The sequence below is a fragment of the Pelmatolapia mariae genome, linkage group LG2, assembly GCF_036321145.2.
Source record: "Pelmatolapia mariae isolate MD_Pm_ZW linkage group LG2, Pm_UMD_F_2, whole genome shotgun sequence".
Classification (NCBI taxonomy): Eukaryota; Metazoa; Chordata; class Actinopteri; order Cichliformes; family Cichlidae; genus Pelmatolapia; species Pelmatolapia mariae.
In genome coordinates, this window is record NC_086228.1 from 11,873,068 (window position 1) to 11,891,907 (window position 18,840).

The 18,840-nt window shown below is 39.9% G+C and overlaps 1 protein-coding gene across 1 annotated transcript; it reads right to left on the reverse strand.

Annotated features, from left to right (window-relative positions):
* Positions 1–3,232: 3,232 nt before the first annotated feature.
* Positions 3,233–18,840, reverse strand: emx3 (empty spiracles homeobox 3). The gene is made up of 3 exons (XM_063484980.1): positions 18,474–18,840; positions 8,353–8,537; positions 3,233–3,400 (listed from the first exon to the last, which is right to left on the reverse strand). Exons 1-3 carry the CDS (start codon positions 18,838–18,840, stop codon positions 3,233–3,235), a joined length of 720 nt encoding a protein of 239 aa, XP_063341050.1.

Sequence of the window (18,840 nt, forward strand, 5' to 3'; positions counted from 1 at the left end):
CAGCTTTTAAGGTCCCATTTTTCAGATTGTTAAAATCTATTTAAATGTTAATAAATATTTGAGCAAACTGTCAACACATGAAGAAAACATTTTAAATTTAGTTCATTTTTATTTATATTTTTTTCCAAATCTGAACACAGGCAGTACAAAGCTTCTGTCATTTTTTTCCTTCCCCTTTCCAGAGGAAATGAGTTGTACAGTTAGTGCATTCGATCCTAAACTGATGAAAAAATAGATCTAAGAAGAAGAAGTGCTGCTACATAAGGAGATGATGAGGTAAATCTGTCCAGGAAGAAGAAACCAACAGATGAACTGATGCAGTGAGAGAAACGAACAAACAAACAGTCCACACGTTATTAATATTATTATCATTATGTACACGTCAGATGCATAGAATACTTTCAAATCCTTTTTTTCTTCTTTTTTTCCCCTTTTTTACATAAATACCTACATTTTTCCCCACAAAGACAAAAACTACCATTAGAATGAAAAGCAAAACAAACTGCTCCGGGATCAGCTGCTTCCTGCGCCGCCGCTCTGGAAAGCTGCCAAAATGTTCCTGCAGGAGTCTGAATCAAACTGTATTTTTCTCATTGTCACCACATCTCTTTAAAATGAGCCTGACATATTTCAAACACGCACCACCAAACATGCTTATGACCTCGTTTGAGTCCTGCTGCCACAAAAACTCACAAAATGTAGATTAATCCTGAACAAGTGCTTCGCTTTTCTTCTGCTTTAGGCGGGTAACTACTTCCTGTTTTTGTTTCCAAGTTTCATTGCTTTTTTTTTGTTTTGTTGTTGTTGTTGTTTAGTTTTTGTTTGTGTTGTTGTTGTTGTTGTTTTGGGGGGGGGGGGGGGGGGGTTAATAACTTGACTTATAACAGAGAAGACTTTACATCTTAGTCAACATAATGAAATGGATTAATCCACCGCTGAAAATAGTCCTTTTGACAATTTCACTATAAAAACCTAAATAATTATGTCTTCACACTGTTATTATCTTAGATTCTTATATACCTAAAATTTTATGTTTTCAATTGACTTTTCCCAACATGAAGACCTAAAAGTGCAGGGATAAAACCTTGTTAAGTTTTGTTTACAGATTTCACACCAGTTAAGTTCATGAATAAATATTTTTGTGTGTAACTAAACACCCAAAAATAAGAGTCTGAGTCGTTTTTACAAATCTGGATTAATCCACCGCTGAAAATAGTCCCTAAGAATTTACCTTTTCTGCCTGAGAAATTTGCTTTGATAACAATTTTTAGATTGTTTTAATCTAAAGATTGAAAAACTACTGAGGAAAAAAATTTATTTTAATCTTCAGTTGACGTTTACATTTTTTTCACAACAGAGCAGAAAGAAAAGTTTGTGGAGTAATATCTAAATGTTTGAATTGGTTTGATAAACCCAGTCAAATTCAGACTCATTCAATTAAACAAAGGTTACCCATCAGTGTGCGTGACCTCCAACTCATTAATGAGTGTTTGTGTCGTGTTGTCAAAAGCTCAGGATAAACTCGGAGCTCAAGCTGATCAGATTTGTTGACAATAAGAAAAACATTTAATATTTGCAGATGTTTAAACTCTGCTCAGGTTTTCCTTCAGGGGGTTTCTATAAAAACAGGAGACAACGGTTCGTCCAGCAGGACATTAGCCTCAGTCTGTGATTAGATCCTGTCTGCCGATGCTGGGCACGTCTGTTAAACTTCATCTGCAGACACCTGAACGCCTCTCTGCAGACTAAGTTTGTTCCTCTGTCTCGGGTTATCACAAAGATAAAAACCAGGGGTGATGATGAAATGTAAACATTTTAATGTGTCTTACTTATTTTTATCCCCAGAGCACAAAGAAGCCAAAAACGCCATCTTCTGATGACCCAGATTTACGTCTGAGGGTGTTTCCAGAATCCTCTGAGACTCTCATTTTAAAGGTTTTTTCCATGAGAGCATGAGAGATTAGTTTTTGAAAACTAATTTTTAATGACTGACCCGTTTTGGGTGTAAATGTGACCTTTTTTGGCTCTCAGCCCCAAGTTAAAGTCTGGATTGTAAAGACTGACACAAACCCCTTTAACATGGTATCCCTGCCCTCATCATCATAAACCCCCTCCTGTCTGCCTCCCGGACGAACCTCGTCTCTCTGCTTTGCCCTCGTTCAGCTTGGTGGATTTCCTCCACCCGAGCAAGCGGCTGCCTTCTGTCGCAGACAGACGCTCAGAAGCCTTCATCCCAGCAGCGTCTCCTCTCACGTTAGTCTCTTTTTCTTTTTTTAATTTCAGGACGGCGACTTCGTTTGGCACCGTCAAGTGTTCAGTCAGCAGCTGTGACCACATTTCTACTTTTTTAGTTTTGCTTCTCAGAAACATCAAAGTTCAACTCCGAAAGGAAAAATGTCCGGGCGCCATCCAGGGAAGTCCATGAGTCCTCGGAAAGGTAAACTGTCAGTTTCTCTGTGTGTGCGCGTGTGCGTGTGTGTGTGTGTGTGTGTGTGTGTGTGTGTGCGCTGTGAGTCTCCAGATAAAAACTGTCCTAATGTTGTGGTAAAAAAAAAAAAAAAAAAAAGCGTTCACAGGGATTAAATATTTTTGGGTCTCTAAAATTTCGAAAACGCAGAGATTTACAGGAAGAAGCGGGGCGAGCGAGTTAGCGTTTAGTGAACTTCCAAAATAAGATCGAGGGGATCGTCCTCAGTCATTCTGTCAGATTAAGAATAATAAACATTGCACCTCAGACACTGAGGGCTGAGGAGGGCCTCGTGGTGCATTCACTGTCCAGGCTCTCAGACATAAGGATGCACTGTGTTTCATGTGAACTGAAGCTGCTTCAGTTTGGTGTTAACGTCTGACTGAAAGCTTTGGCGCTTCCGCCCGGTTTATTTTACCTGGATGAAAAATCTGGCTCATTTTATTCACGTGACTTCAAATCACATTAAAAGTGAGCTTATTTACATCCTGGTAAACAATCTGAAAAGCAGATTTGATTGTCCTGATATTTCACCTCATGTAAAGAACTGAACTGGAGTGCCTTTCAAAATAAAAGCTGTGTACCTTCTGAGGTGCCTGAACACACCTTAAAGTCCTGCAGGTGTGTTCAAGCTATTCTGACCCTGGGGCTGTGTGTGTGTGTGTGTGTGTGTGTGTGTGTGTGTGTGTGTGTGTGTGTGTGTGTGTGTGTGTGAGAGAGTGTTTCTGTGTATCAACAGCTTCGTGACGGTGCGATCGCTGTGCTCTAGTCCTCGCTGATGACGTCCACGTCCTCGCCGCCGACCTGCTGCGTCGCGGCTCTCCAGCGGCTCACGTGCTGGCTGCCCTTCCTCTTCTGCTGAGCTTCAGGAGACTCTTCCTCCAACTTCTGACGCTTGTGCTTCGTCCTGCGGTTCTGAAACCACACCTTCACCTGCACACAGAGACACATGTAGGGCTGAGCACACCTGAATAAAGACATTATTCAATCTGTGGTGCAGGGAGAAAAGATTTTGACTAAAACTAGTTTCCCTCTCTTAGACTCGTTTAAGAGCCTCTCTTATTGTTTTAGATTTTATTAAAATTATTCATATTTTATTTCTTGTCCATAAACGTATGAACAACCAGAACAAACCCTACAGCTGGCGTGAAGAAGATCTTTTAGATTTCTGAATTTAAAGAGCTCTTCTCTCCGTCACATTTAGTTTGAATTAAACTGACCTCAGTTGTCAGTATAAAGTGAAATAAATATGTACTGTTTATTAATCCCTCGAGGGTTATGCAAAACAGACTGAACAGTCCAACCATCTTAAACCTTTAGAAACTTTTCTCCATAGTTTGTAAACTCGTTCCTGTGGTTTGGATTCTTTTCACACAGAAAAATCTTCACAAAACTGATTTTATAGATGTTTTGCAAACACACAAATGTCCATTTTTTAATGGTTTTCTTTTCTAACATCTAGTTTTAGTTTTTAGTTTTAATCTTGCACGGTGGAGTTATGATCATGCTGTGGGGTTGCTCGTCAGACCCGACAGATCTGAAATGACGATGGAAGTCCGTAAATGGCACAGAGAACAGCAGAGTATTTAAAGATGGAAGATCATATTCCCAAGAAGACTTGAAGACGTTGAAGTACTGCACAACAAAGTGAAGGTGTGTTTATTCTGCACACGTGACGAGTACACAAGTATTACTTAAATAAATACCTGAGAACTCTGAGAGCTACTCTTTGGAATCCTGTGCTGCCGTCAGAGCTGATGATACACGTGTGCGAGCCTCGCAGTGATTTAAAACCTCTACGCTGGTAAAACACGGCTGTGACACACAGAACTGTTAAAACTCGTCGAGCTGGCTGCGAGCTCACGTTGCACAATCTGCCGACTGAATCGACAGTAAATCTGGATGGCAGGATCCAGATAGACATGATAGAAACACATCGTTCCCCAAGGCCTCAGGTGACACTTTAATAATATCAGATCCTCGAGCTCTCAATGAGAAGGCAGTTAAAGATAAGAAGAAATGTGAGACTTGATTTTCCTGCTGGGTTCTTGCACCACAGGTCACACTCGTCGCTCTCAAACTAAATGAAAAGTCAGGAGCTCATTAGTCTCCAGATGAAGCAAAGGAAAGTGATTATCAGGCTCCTCTCAGAGCCTCAGGACTGAAAACAACAAATCTGCCTCAGTCTGGAAGTTAAGCATGACTAACCTGTGTGGGAGAGAGTTGTAGCCCCAAAGTGAGGGACTGGACTTTAACCAAAGCTGTCATTTAACCAGTCACTCGATCTGTCTTCCATCCCTAAGAATGAGGTGTTGGATACTAACTACCCAAATCAGCTTCTCCAGCAGCACATCAGCTTTTTCCAGCTCTGTCCAATATCACTTCCATGATCTGAACAGCAGGATAACCAAGCTCTTCCTGCTGTTCAGATCATGTTTTCGGAGGTCTTTGGAGGTGCTGGGGTAGATTATATATCCCACCTAGTCCGGGAATATCTCGAGCTTCACCAGCAGGAACTGGAAAATGCTGCTGGAACATCTAGATCCAGAGACAGCACCATCCAGGTCTGAAAAGTGAAGCCGGTGCAGAGGTCTCTTAACCCTACTTTCTTTGTGATGGCCACCATGGCCACTTGTTAGATAAATGAGTGAGCACCTTCCTGATGAGTTAATGACCTCAGTCATTGGTTTGGAGCCTCAGTGAATAAAACATTAAGTTCATTTTTTAAACTCTAGACGGAGGACGTCCTCACTCTCACATAGATCGACCAATAAACTGCTCCGAGGCTGGATCCTGCAAATGTTAGAGCAGGGCTGTCAAACTCGTTTTACATGGAGGGCAACATACAGCCCACTTTGATCAGTGGACCAGTGAAACTCCCCTTTATTTAACTGTTTCTACACTATAAAGACAAAGAAAGAAATTTGTCAGCAAAATTACGGAAAAAGTTGTGGGAGCTCATCGTCCACTGTCCAGTTTTCTGTTTTCAGAAAGTGAAAAGCAAACTTCTCTGTAATTTAATTGTTTGTTGTTTAATTACTTTGTGTAGTATGAATGGCTATGAGGGAGGTTTTTATCAGTAGGAAAAGCTGTAAAAATACATATAAAAATACAATTAAAAGTCCAATGTCTGCTTGTGCTTGTTTGCGATGAGCAGCAGATCAAACAGATCAAACAAGAATTATAAATTATAATAATAAATGGCTTCAGGCGCACAATCAGGCCACATGCACACATTTCTGCATCTCTGCCATTCAAACACACTTTAGTTTATTTTATGTAATATTCAACACTGAACTGTAAATTTAATCTTTTTCAAGGAAGCGATTTTTTATTCAGTGTTTTCATAAAAGCTTATATGGATTCACTACTAGCAGTGAGAACACACATGAGGTTTGAAACCTTTTGTCCTCCACGATGGGAAATAACTGAAACTAAAAACGGGTATGACTTCATCCAGATCCTAATTTTATAAATTCTACACTCAGCTTTCCAAAATCACTGAAATGCAGCCAGATGCTGCTCATTTTACGTTTTCACCCATCTCTTCACTTTTTCCTGATTTTTTTTTTTTTTTTTTTTTAAATCAGACTCCCCGCCTCTCTGTGTACCTGGCCTGTACCACTATTGTCTGCATGTGATTGGCTGCATGGTTTTCCGTTTCAAAATAAAGTCCCGCCCCCGCCTGCATGGATTCTCTGCAGGGCTGAAGATTTGGCTCCCGCATACTGACAGGCCGAATACAATTACACCGCGGGCCTGATGTGGCCCACGGGCCGGATGTTAGACCAACATGCCCTCGAGGTGTTGTCACTGTAAGCGATACTCCTACTGCGGCCCCTCATCGGGCACCCCCAGCAGTGGCCTTGCAGTGATGGCTGTTTATTGAAGCTGATGTTTTAGGAAAGCCCTGAGACGTCCTGCAGGAGCGACTCAATCGTTACTGCAAAGAGCTGTGATTTATGTGCGATTAATAACTGCTGCTGGCTGATTCCCAGCTGATTGATGGATCACTCACTGCCTGTCTTCCTGTCCTCTGCTGTGAAATTAGCTCATAAAAAAAGGTGTGTGAATCACTGGCGTCAGGGCGCGTATCACCGCGCCGACCCGATGACAAACACTGTTGATCAGCCCTGAGAAAAGGCAGCGGGAGCTGACTAACCGTCGACTCACTCCTCCCCCCCGCCATTCCTCCGGGCTGGATCCCAGCCAGCAGCCTGACGCCAGACAGAGCATCGTCCCGACGGATGGCGAGGAGCTCGGCGAACAAGGCACCAACACAGGCAGGGTTACAGGTTCAAATCCCAAACGCACACTGTGAGGGTTTTTATTTAAGAGATTCACTCATTCACCTCTTCTTATTCTCACGCTGTATTTTGGGGTTTTTTTATTCAGTCTTTGGTTTTTGTAATATCATTTTTTATGGGCAGTTTATCCTCATCCACTGATCCATCCATTCATCCACCCCCTCATCCATTCATCCTTCCACTCATCCATCCATTCATCCACTCATCCATTCATCCACCCACTCATCCATTCATCCTTCCACTCATCCATCCATTCATCCACTCATCCATTAATCCACCCACTCATCCATTCATCCACCCAGTCATCCATTCATCCATCCACCACTTTTCCCTTCATCCATCCATCCACTCATCCATTCATCCATCCACGAATCCATCCATCCATGAAACCTTTGTTCTCCATTTAGCTTTAAAAAAATAATAATTTTTTTTTAGTTTTTCTTCATTTTTTTATTCAAAGATGATTTTTTTTGGTACCATTTGAGTACATGCTTTATTTTTTCCCCATTAAGTAATTCATTCATTCATTCATTCATTCATTCATTCAAAGGACATTAAATAACATATTTGCTAATTAACCTTTATTTTTTCTTCACTTGTTCACTCACAAAGAAATATGCTTTGTTATCTTTGTTTCCTGGATTGTTTTTATTCATTCATTAAAGGGCATTGCTACAGTTTGGGTTCACACATTCATCAGACAATAATTTATTTATTAATTCACTCATTTGTCCTAAAATAAATCATTGTGGTTTGTTTACACAAACATCCCAAAATTTGTGTGGTTCATTAAAAAGTTCATTAATTTATTCATCCATATACAGGATGGACTCTCGAGCTCGTCATTCATTCATTTATATGTGGATTTTCAAAAACAGCAGGATTACTTTATTTAATTGATGCATTCATGCTTTCATCTAAAAGACATTTCTCTGTTTTAGGTCATCCGTTTATAGACAGAGTAGTAAAAAAAAGAAAATTTCTTTTATATTCATTCATTCAGTTTTGTTGTTCCTGTAGAGTTTTTGCCTTTTGCCCTTTATTCATTCATTCATTCATTCATTAATGTGTTTTCAGCATTTTCATTATGTTTTAATTTTATTGAGTTCATTAATTTTTTATAAATGATGCATTCATTCATTCACTCAGGGGTTTTTGTTTCACTGTAGACTGTTATTATTCACTTGTTCATGCCTCTATCAATCATCCATTCACTAATATTTCAGGTGGAAGATCTTAACTTTCATTCATTCATATTTTCCAAAAATGTTTTAATTTTGAAGAAACTTTGTTGTTTATTCATCCATTCATTGATCACTTTTCATTAAAATTAGAGTCCAATAGATTCAAATATTTTTTTTAAAAATAATTTGCTTTTGATTCATGTATTCATTCGCATTTTCATGTTTTGACGCTTTTTTACATTTTCATCCGATCATCTCATTTAAATTCACCCTGCGGTTTTCAGAAGTTTTTTTTATTCTCTGCTAAACTGTGAAATCATCATTTTCTCTGCTAAATCCACCTGCTCCTCCCATCATGCCTTGCTCCTCCTGCTCGGTTTCCCATGATGCCTACCTGCGTCTCGGTCAGGCACAGCCCGCTGGCCAGCTGCTTCCTCTCAGCTCCGACCACGTAGTGATTTTTCTCAAAGGCTCGCTCAAGGCGGAGCAGCTGCGAGGGCGAGAACGCCGTCCGGATCCGTTTGGGTTTCCTGGAGAATGGACCGTGAAGCAGCAGGTTCTCCGGACTGCTGTCCTCACCTGAACACACACACACACACACACACACACACACACACACACACACAGCTGAGTTAGTTTGTAACAATGAGTTTGGCGTATGTTCAGTGATGTCATGGGGGAGGCATATCCCGCCCTGAGGAAGAGCCAATCGGAGGAAAGCTGGTGTAAGGAGGAGAAGCACATTCCAGACAGGGTGAAGGGAGAGGCTTGGTCATGGTTCAGTGTGACATAAAGAAGGATTATTTTGAATCGTGAATCATGCAAAGCTGCTCTCTTTGACTGCATCAGTGGAGGAAAAACTTTTGCTGGAGGTTAAAGGTGCAAACATAAAGGAGAATAAATAAAGTCTGAATACACACAAACACTCACAAACGTTTTATTTTCTGATTAAAACACCCCAAGCGGAGCCTGCAGGCTCATAGCTGGACTGTTTGTGGCCTTAAAGGCAAAATCCAGGGCACAGCAGGCTGTGAAATTACTAACTCATGTTGAGATGAGCGCTGAGAGCAGTGAGAATCATTTCAGGCTACTGAGCGACTCACTGTTACCAACATTTTTGTGTTGACTCTTTTTCACCAAATTCAGCTCTCAGATCTTCATTTTATTTCATGACATGAAACGTTAAGTGCTGCATTAATAGATGATAACTACAGAGGTGACATTTTGGAGTAAGTGGCTTGAATTACTTTTTACAAGTAGTAAGCAGGCAAAGTAATCAATTACTCCTGAAAAAGTAAAGTCTAATGTGGGATTTTTTTTCTGGGTAGCAATCGCACACTGATCCTCACAGAGCCAGGAATGTGCAGCAGCACAGCTCATCATTGTTATAGCACGCTGTGTGTGTGTGTGTGTGTGTGTGTGTGTGTGTGTGTGTGTGTGTGTGTGTGTGTGTGTGTGTGTGTGTGTGTGTGTGTGTGTGTGTGTTTGCTCTGGCTAATCCGAACAAACACCTTGTCTGTTTGACATTTGCATCTGGATGTGCAGCTTGACCACAGCCTGCACCTTCAAACTTTCCCAGCTGAATCCCACGAATGACGTTTTGTGTTTCATGTTTTCTGAAATGTTAATTTTAAATATGCAAATGAAGCTTTATCTGCTGAAATCGCCACTCATTTGGATGATTTTCCAGAACAGAAATCTGAATATCGCTACCGTTTTCTCTTTAATTTGTGCCCAGGTAAATGTCAGAGGTCTGGATATCGTTTATAAGTTTATACAGGAGTTTGTGGGACTAAAATTTATAAACCAGGAAATGAAAAGTGAACATGTGGCGGGATTTAAACTGGGAAATTATTTCACTGCTTTAGTCCAAAACAGCCGTTTTACAGACAAACGTCACAAAGTGCTTCACGGAAATGCAAAGCAGCAAAATCTGGAGCCCAAAGGAAAAATGCGAGATTAGATAAAAGAAGGCAGGAATTTGAAAACGAGCGGAAACAAACATTAAAACACAGGCGACGGACACGTCTGGGCATCAGCAAGTCACCGTACACCTGCCGTGCTCGTTTAAGGAGGACCTGTGGACGAGCGGAGGCCTAAAGAAAACTACAGATGTGGGCCACATCTGGGTCAGAACTGTCAACTTTCAGGTTACTTTGGTCCTAAATGAGGGTGTTGAGAGAACAAGTAGTCAAGTTTCGTGAACATATGTGATTACTTTTCCTATTAAAGCTTTAAAAATGAAAAAAAAAATGTTTTGGATGTTGGCCTCTTGGTCAGAGTTAAAAAAAAACCCTCAAACATCTTTCACGTTTTAAAATTGGATTTTCGAAAAACTCCCAGAGCTCGGTCTTCAGGATGTTTGAGGGTAAATGTCTGCTGCCACAGCTGTGAGCCTGGAGCTCAGGGATGCACAGAACGACGGACGCTTTGAGTCCCTGAAATATTTGGAGGTCTGTAGACTTTAATTTCTAGTTTCTCGTAAACAACATACAGATTATTCTTTAAAACCAGCTGAAGGCTTTCACACAGATTAAAGCTTGAATATGGAATAAAAATCCAAACCCAGGTATGACACCATGCACCAAATCCAGATCAACTGTTTTAGAAACAGCAGGTTTCGGTTCTCCTTCATCTTCCTGATGTGAATTACTCGCATGTTTGGACATTCATAGAGCCACAGGATCAGATATTTACTTTACAACACATGAAGGACCGAGGTCAGCATGTTTTCTACATAATGCAATTTAAAAACAGTCCCTAAGATTTTTTTTTTTTTAAAGATGCTAGAAAATCATCTAAAAATGACAGCAGGGAGCTGAAACTGTCCGCCTTTGTCTTTACGTCAGATCCTTCCAGCTGTCAGGCAAACTCAGTGCAAACTTCCTGTCTTCACTCAACCTGCAAACATCTGTCAGACCACCAGCAGGTCACCAGTGTCAGGGTGGATTTTACCCACGTTCCTAAAAGGCGTTCGTTCCCGTTATCAGATTTCTCCTTAGCGACACCAAACAGGTAAAAAATCTAAATTTCAGTGTGACTCTAACGTGGATGTGAAAATGTGCTGCTCGTGTCGGTTCTCAGTCATAGAGGTCATGGCAGGCTGAGGCTGAGGCTGAAAAGAAAACAACTGGACTTCTTTAAGTGTCTGAAGACGTTTCAGCTCACATCCAAGAGGTTTCTTCAGGTCTACAAACAAACGCTGGAGAGGTGACGACAGATAACAGTGGGTCAAAGAGGATGACGCCACCTAGAGTTTAAACACCCGAGACTCTCCGCCTTCTGTTTTGGACTTTGAGGTGACTGTTGCTGTGGTTTGCCGCTGCATAAAGGAAACTGAACTGAATTGCATAGATTTGAGGTGAAACGTCCAAATGTCCAATCACCGTCAGGAGACGTTCGCCAGTTAAAATCCTGAACAAAGAGACGAATGTGCTGCTGACCAACGAGGAACGTGAGGCGAACGGTTGAGTTTTAGAAAAATCATCAGTTTAAAGCTTTGAATGAATATTTTTGTTTCTCTGAACAAAACGGGACGTCTGAAGACGACGGCCGGGACTCATTTTTGACCGCGTCACAACTTCTTTTGTGTAAATCTGAGAAAGTGGCCGAACAGAAACGGGTTCAGTTTCAGACGTCAGCCACAGAAATGTAAATTAGCTACGTGAAACAAAGATGATGAAGTTGATTTTCCTGCTAACACGTGCTTAAATCTGACCTGCGGTCAGATTTTACTGCGGCGAATCATCGTTTTACCGATCACAGGCTGAAAACGAGACGCTCATTTGTTTATGAGACGCGCGCGGTGAAAGAAATCTGAGCGAGAGCGTCGCCACCACTTCTCATTGTGTGACTCGTTTTCTGACCGTTTATTAAAATCGCACGGAAATATCTTTCTTAATATTTTACATAAAAACAAATCCGACTTCTGCCCGCCGACGATGCGCGCTACGCAAAAACGGTGGCGGCTTCGTGGAGGCGAGGAGGACAATGGCCGACACGTTCTCACGCCTTTTATCCCACCTTAGCGTCTCTAAAGCGACATTCATATGCAAACGCGGACTCGGGTGGCGTGACTCATGGCCGCCTCGCCTTGCAAATAGTTCTGTTGAGTATCAAATGATGTTTTAATGTAACAACGGTGAGATTTTCAGGCAGGTCAAAGGTCGCGAAGCTCCGAGGCGGCAGCTTCATGGCGGGAAAAATCAGCGGCGAGCGGCTTGAAGCGACGAGCGTACTGGAAAGGTTGAAACACAAGAAGAAGAAAGTGTTAGTCGGTTGGCAGGATTTAAATTTTTAAATTTAAATTTTTAACAAATAATAAAAGTCAGTTTATGAATTTTACTCAAAAATAAAATAAAATAAAAACGTGACATCGAAACATCCGAACTTCACGAACATTTCTAAAAACAGAAATGACACAACTTCCTCCTCTTCAAAGGTCCAGAGAGAACAGAGAGAAGTTTAGGCTTCAGCGACATTTCAGTAAAAAGACTTGACCAACGCGTTTCAGTGCGCGGCCTTCATCAGGTCAGTTTCACGTCTCTCAGCTGCATCTACGTCACACGAGCGACACGTTGTCCTTCCTTTATGACCAATAAGAGCAAAAAATGAACCGTGAATCCTTCATTAAACAAACAACCTCCTAAAGTACTGCACAAAAAGCTGATAAAAATGGGAAATTCAGGAAAAAGTAGATCATGTTAAGCTTTGAGAATAATTTATAACCTCCAGATCAAAAGTTAAAAACCCAGCAGAAAAGGCGCCACAAGGAAACATCATTTAGTCCTTTTTTCACAATTAAGCTCCATAAACATCTGGAACAGCCAGCAGAGGTAAAGCGTGACCGACTCGAGCTCAAATGTAACGTCCCCGTGTAAAAACACATTGGGGTTTTTTTATTTTCAGAAAAACGTGGTTTCAGATTCCAGACTAAAAGCTTCTGCTTGTTTCTTTTGTTTCCCGCCTCCACCTGAAGTTTCATACTCTGCAGTGGAATCAGGCCGAACACCGCCGTCTCCACCACATAAAAGTTCAATTTACAGTCGGACTGTCCCCGTCACACGTGAGAGTCCGAGGAAAGGCGAGCGAGTAGAACAAAGAGAAGCAACTGAAGGCTGGAAAACAGCCAGAAACACCAGCAAAACACAAAAATACCACAAAGTCATTTGAGTTTTTATCAGTTTTAGTGTTACCTTGATTTGCACAAGCAAAGCCTTGCAAAGCTCTTCACCCGTTTACGCACAAAGACTAAAACTGAACACATTACCCTACATTTTATTATTTATTTATTAGGTTTTTATTTAAGCATAGCATGCAGTTATGTTAGTTTTATTTTTTAACCTGGTACCTGAAATATTTTTATCACCTAGTTGTAGTTTTACTTTCATTGCACTAACCCTGACTGGAAAAAGATACGTGCACGCTCCAATAAATGTTCAGATAAATAAACGAGGAAATGTGAAATTATTATATTAAACACGATTATTTCATAGAGAACTAGAGAAGTCCAGGAGTTTATGATGTCAAATAAACTGTAAAACCTTCTAAAATGTAGAAAACACTGTGCACACATTCATGTTCTGTTTAAAATTTCTGTCAGATGTGAAGAAGAACATTTAATTAGGTCATCTCCGAAAAGAAAAGACACAAAATCAGCCAAAAACCTGAACTCCGACACTGAATCGCACATCTGGAGGAGGCTGAATCATTAGCTTCACATAAATAAAGAAGCGCGCCCACAGCGAGACTGAAGCTAACGCACCCTCAAAAATACCATCAACATCAGCTTCACGCAGCAGAACCAACGTTTTCACCTCCGAGATGGAGAGAAGCAGGTCATGTGACCGGTCCGGTCTGTCAGCAGGATTATTCAAATTTTCACTTTCATGATTTCAGTCAAACAGGTTTACATGAAAAGTTTCTCTGGAGCTGAGAGACAGGATGAAACTGGTGAACTGTCGCTCATCAAACTGAAGTAAGAACAACTAAAGACGCCTGTGAGGGTCGTCTTTAATGACACCTGCGTGGTTTGTAGAAAAGCTTAAAGAGACTGCAGCTAAACATCCAAACCTGAGCTCAAGACGAAGCCTCAAGCTAAAAACTTAGCTTACAGTGATAAAGAAATGTAAAACAACTTCTCTTTAAGGTGCAGAAATCTGAAACTGTGGATATTTTAATTGTTCTTTGCTCGAAAAGTGACAGAAGTAATCAAAGAATCAATGTTTTAGTTTAGAAAGGAGTCAGAGCAACCTGCAGATATTTTCTCTTTGTTTTTAAGATCAATTTTAATGTTCCTCTGTGAGCTCCATCGATCGTGAATCATTACAATCAATTATCAGCTGAAGTTTCTGAAAAAAATAAATAGACGATTTTCTGGCTGAACTTAAATTACAGTTCGTTAAAACTTCAGAGCATCCATCTCCAGCAGTTTCATATTTCAGCTTGAAAAAACAAAGTATTTTTGTAGGCTGATGATTATTTTGTCAGTTAAGTCTTTTTAAGCCTTCAGATGTGTGAATATAAATGTCTGATTAATGATGATTAAAGTGCTTCAGGAAGCAGGAAACATGTCACGGGTACGTCACATCTGCACGTTTGAAACAGATGCTGAACATCACCAGAGTTCAGGTTTTAGTCTGTAATAAACAGGAAGCGGGTCATGGCACATGCCGCCATGTTTGAAGGTTAACGGTCTTTTAAATGCAGATTTCACTTTTCTGAGAATAAATAAATAAAATATGAGCAGTACGGCGACCCATACTGCTCATTTCCATAATCCTCCAGTATCTCAGCCTGGGCCTCTCAGTTCATCCTCAGTCTGACAAAAGCAGTTTTAGCTCCTCCCCCTTTTAATACAACCTTCTTCTGATTGGCTGCCGTTACCAAACAGAAGGCCTGAGCAAAAACAACAAAAGGAATCATAAAAGAACCAAAACTGATGGTTCACAGGCGCTCACAGAAAATCAGCAGAAGTATTAAGAAATGTAAAAAAAACAAAGTAACCTGACTCGTTTGATTTTTGGGTTTTTTCCAAACACGTCAACTTAGTTTCATCTTATTGTAAAGTTACGTCAAGCAAAGAGTCGAAAACACGATCGCAGAGGGACGCAAAACGAAAAACTCAAAACAACTTAAGATCTGCAACAAAGGAAACAACCACAAAAACTCTAAACTACACAAAAATACAAAAACTGCCACAAGGAGTCACAAAGAACCAGAGCAGAACTCAACAGGACTAAAGATTACAGCAAAAAGATCCAAACACCCAAAGAGTAGCTAAACGGCGGGCAGGAGCGGGAAAACAACACTTCGAACTACAACCAAAAATAAATTCATGAAAGAGTTTCTGCTCGATTTTGGTGAAATGCAGAAATGTGATGAGCCAGAAATCAAAAATCTGTTTGGATGGAAAAAAAGGAAGTTTGAGCTGAAGTGTGTGTGCCGGGGGGGTGGTGGTGGCGTGGGAGGTTAATCAGTCACCTGAGGGAAAGGTAACTCTGCAGTTTAACTCTATTTACACTCTCTCTCACACACACACACACACGTGTTGCCACAGATGTTCATTATATCGATCCGCTGCTGAAAATAATCCCAAAGCTGCGGTCCTTTTGAACTTGAAGTGTTTGGGATGTTTATTTTTGTTTCAAATCCGAAGATGTACTAAGCTGAAGGACACATCTGGATCAGAAAACAAAAAGATTTTCTCTCTCTGGGCAGTGAATTCTGAAAATGCTGATTTATAACTACCTGAGGAAAAATAGAATTTACATTTTGGTGATTAATTAATTAACTTTACCAAAAAAAAAAAGGTTAAACAAATTACCAAAACTTCCTTGGAATGTTTAAAACTCTAAAAATATTAATTCAACTGAAAATAAAAATAACAGTCATAAAAGAAAAGCAGCAGATTATCTTGTTTTAATCACTGAACGCTGAAAAGATTTATTCTTGTTTACCTTTGGTTGAAAATTTACAAAAGGGTTTAAAGCGAAATTTATTTTTTCCTTAAGTCCCCACAATTACGTAGATATTTAATTGTGTAATTTAAAAAAAAAAATAGTATGGACAAAATGTTTCCTCTCATAAATCAGCTGTAAACTGAAACAGAGATTTCTGAGTCTCTTCTTTAAAAATGATAACTGAATCCAGTCGTGAATGTAAATAAAGCTGTTGTAATGGGACTGAACAAACAAAAACAGGCCACAGAAATCTTACAAATATTCCTAACATAGATAACTGCATAAATAAATGTGTAGATATCATAAAGCGGGCTAACACTCAGGTTTTTATTTGACACAAGCAGCTGAGTTTACTTTATGGTTTCAATTTTTCCTCATAAATTATATATTTTTTTAACAGCAGTGATTCATAAAAACGTTGAGACGTGATGTCACGGAAAACTGGATTTAAGAGTTAAACCGAGAGACGAAAACTTTATTGAAACTTCAGTGAAACCTGTGAACCAAACATGACCGAGCTGCAGCTCAGCTCAGGTTCAGCCCGTCAGGTGAATCTCGCCTGTTCAGTGTCAGGATTATTTATTTATTTATTTATTTATTTATTTATTTATTTGAGTTTGTGAGCTCACGTGCACGTGTGTTTTTGGTTGTTTTGCACCAAAAAATCCTATTATTTTACTTTTTTTTATTTAATAAAAATTTTTTGTTTCATATTTGAACTGATTCTCAACAACTGTTTTTCCCCTGTTTGTTTTCACACTTTTATTCCAGTCTTTAAAATTTTACTTTTTTTGTATGTTTTCTGTGAACTAACATGAAGAAATTTGCTTTTTTTGCTTTTATTGAAAAAAAAATGTAATGTTACAAACATAACCAGATCAAATAAAATTGTTTTTTTTAAATAGTGACACAAATTCATTTACACAACATTTTGATTTTTTTAAATGATTAATTTCATTAGGCTTTTTATGACTGCCAATAATTGAGTTTATCAATTTTGTATTCTTTGTTCAGTGTATGTTACATATGTTTAGCTAATATACAAAATGTTTGTTTTATTTACTATTTTCCTTTTCTTTTTAATTTATTTTATTTATCGAGTAACATGATTAAATAAGATTTTTTGTTTTGTTTCTTGCTTTATGGTTAACCGAAATAAAAAATAAAGATAAAAATGAATTTTTAAAAAAAATATTATTGTTTTATATTTGTCCTGTTATAGCCATCTTCTTCATATTATTATTATTATTATTATTATTATTATTGTTATTATTAGACACCTTACCCATTTATATGGCTTCACTGAATCAATTAGTTAAACAAATGTCCGTGTTTAGGATAGAAAAACATTTCATTACTTGAGCTGATCAGATTTTTATTATTGACATTTTAAAAATTTCTGCGGCCTGTTTTTAGCTGCTGCGCTTTTCCGATCACCAATCAAAGAGCAGCTCCCAATAATCAATTTCTTTAAAAAACAAAAAAAACCAAAAACGTTTTCTCTGAAAAACGAAATGACTCTTTAAATGAGACTCTGAATATTTAGTCCACAAAGGAAAATTATGATATAATAAAACGGTTTTGTTTTTTTTAATCTCTTTTTGTTGTTGTTTTGATTTGTTTTGTTTTTAGAAAAGTTGAAAGTTTGGATCCATAATCACCTTCATCAATAACACATAAATCACCTGAGCATAAAACGGTGTAAATACATAAAACGGTGACATGTTGCCGCTTTAATCGGCGCGCCTCGATCTCACCTAAGCTTTAATATTAAAAACTTTTTGTCTGCGGGAAAAAATGAAAATAAAATGAGAAAACCTTGGAGTTTCAGTTTGGAGGAGCAAAAAATTCAACATCGCTAAAAAACAGAAAAACCGACAGAAAGACGAGATTAGCGCAGATTATTAAATAATAACATTATTGATATTACAGGTGGGAGTTTCATACTTACACAGGAGCCAATTCTGATTTATAGTGACTGTGTGTGTGTGTGTGTGTGTGTGTGTGTGTGTGTGTGTGTGTGTGTGTGTGTGTGTGTGTGTGTGTGTGTGTGAGGGGAAACAGTGAAAGTTCATCGAAACTTTTTTGGTTTTTAGAGTCTGGAAAACATCCAAATGACATCAGATTATTGTGTGTGTGATTCTGAACTCTGACAGTGACTCAGTCTGTTACTACAAAATCCTTTTAGCTCTGAATCTGCAGAGTGCAGAGTATTTCTTTCTCAACCCAAACTGAAATTAAACCAATCAAAGCTACCGTTTAAAAATAATAATAATAATAATAATAATAATAACAATAATAATAATAATAATAATAATAATACCAGAGAACAATTAAATGTCAAACTAAGAGGAAGACTCAGCGAGTTTGGTGCGCTCTCTGCTCACTGAACCCGTTTATTTTAAGACAGCGCACGCGCTCACGTTAGAGAAAAGACCCACGGAGTGTGGAGAGACCGAGTGTGACCCCAAAAGAGCCTGGAAGCGTTTAAAACGCGACAGAAACCACGGGAGTGAGTGCGAGGGTCCCGCCACCCTTCCTCCTCCCGGCTCACCTTGGAAGCGGTGTCCCAGGTACCGGCTCCGCAGCACCCACGGGTAGAAGCTGAGCGCGTCCCGGTGCTGCGGGCTGAAGAAGCTCTGCGGGGGGATCTGCAGCGGGTGCAGCGGCAGCCCGCCGGGGCCCTGTGCGTGTGTGCCGGGCTCCTGCAGCACCATGTCCGGGAACAAAGTCCTCCCGTTGCTCCCCTGGAAGCAGGAGCCGAACACTCCGGCGGCAGCGGCCGGGTGCAGGGAGTCCGGGAAGCGCAGCGCCGTGGGCCGGATGGGCTCCTCCCCGGAGCCGCCGCCGTGGCTGCTTCCGTCCTTCCCGACCAGAGACTCGATGGTGAAGCACTTCTTGTTTCCGCCGTGCTGAAACAT

Bases quoted from the DNA above. Each gene is read 5' to 3' on its own strand.
- emx3 (XM_063484980.1), bottom strand. From the start codon at position 18,840: ATGTTTCAGCACGGCGGAAACAAGAAGTGCTTCACCATCGAGTCTCTG. The intron at 8,538-18,473 runs GTGAGCCGGGAG...GTGTGTGTTCAG, and splicing joins CCTGGGACACCGCTTCCAAG to GTGAGGACAGCAGTCCGGAG. The intron at 3,401-8,352 runs GTAGGCATCATG...CTCTGTGTGCAG, and splicing joins TGTGCCTGACCGAGACGCAG to GTGAAGGTGTGGTTTCAGAA.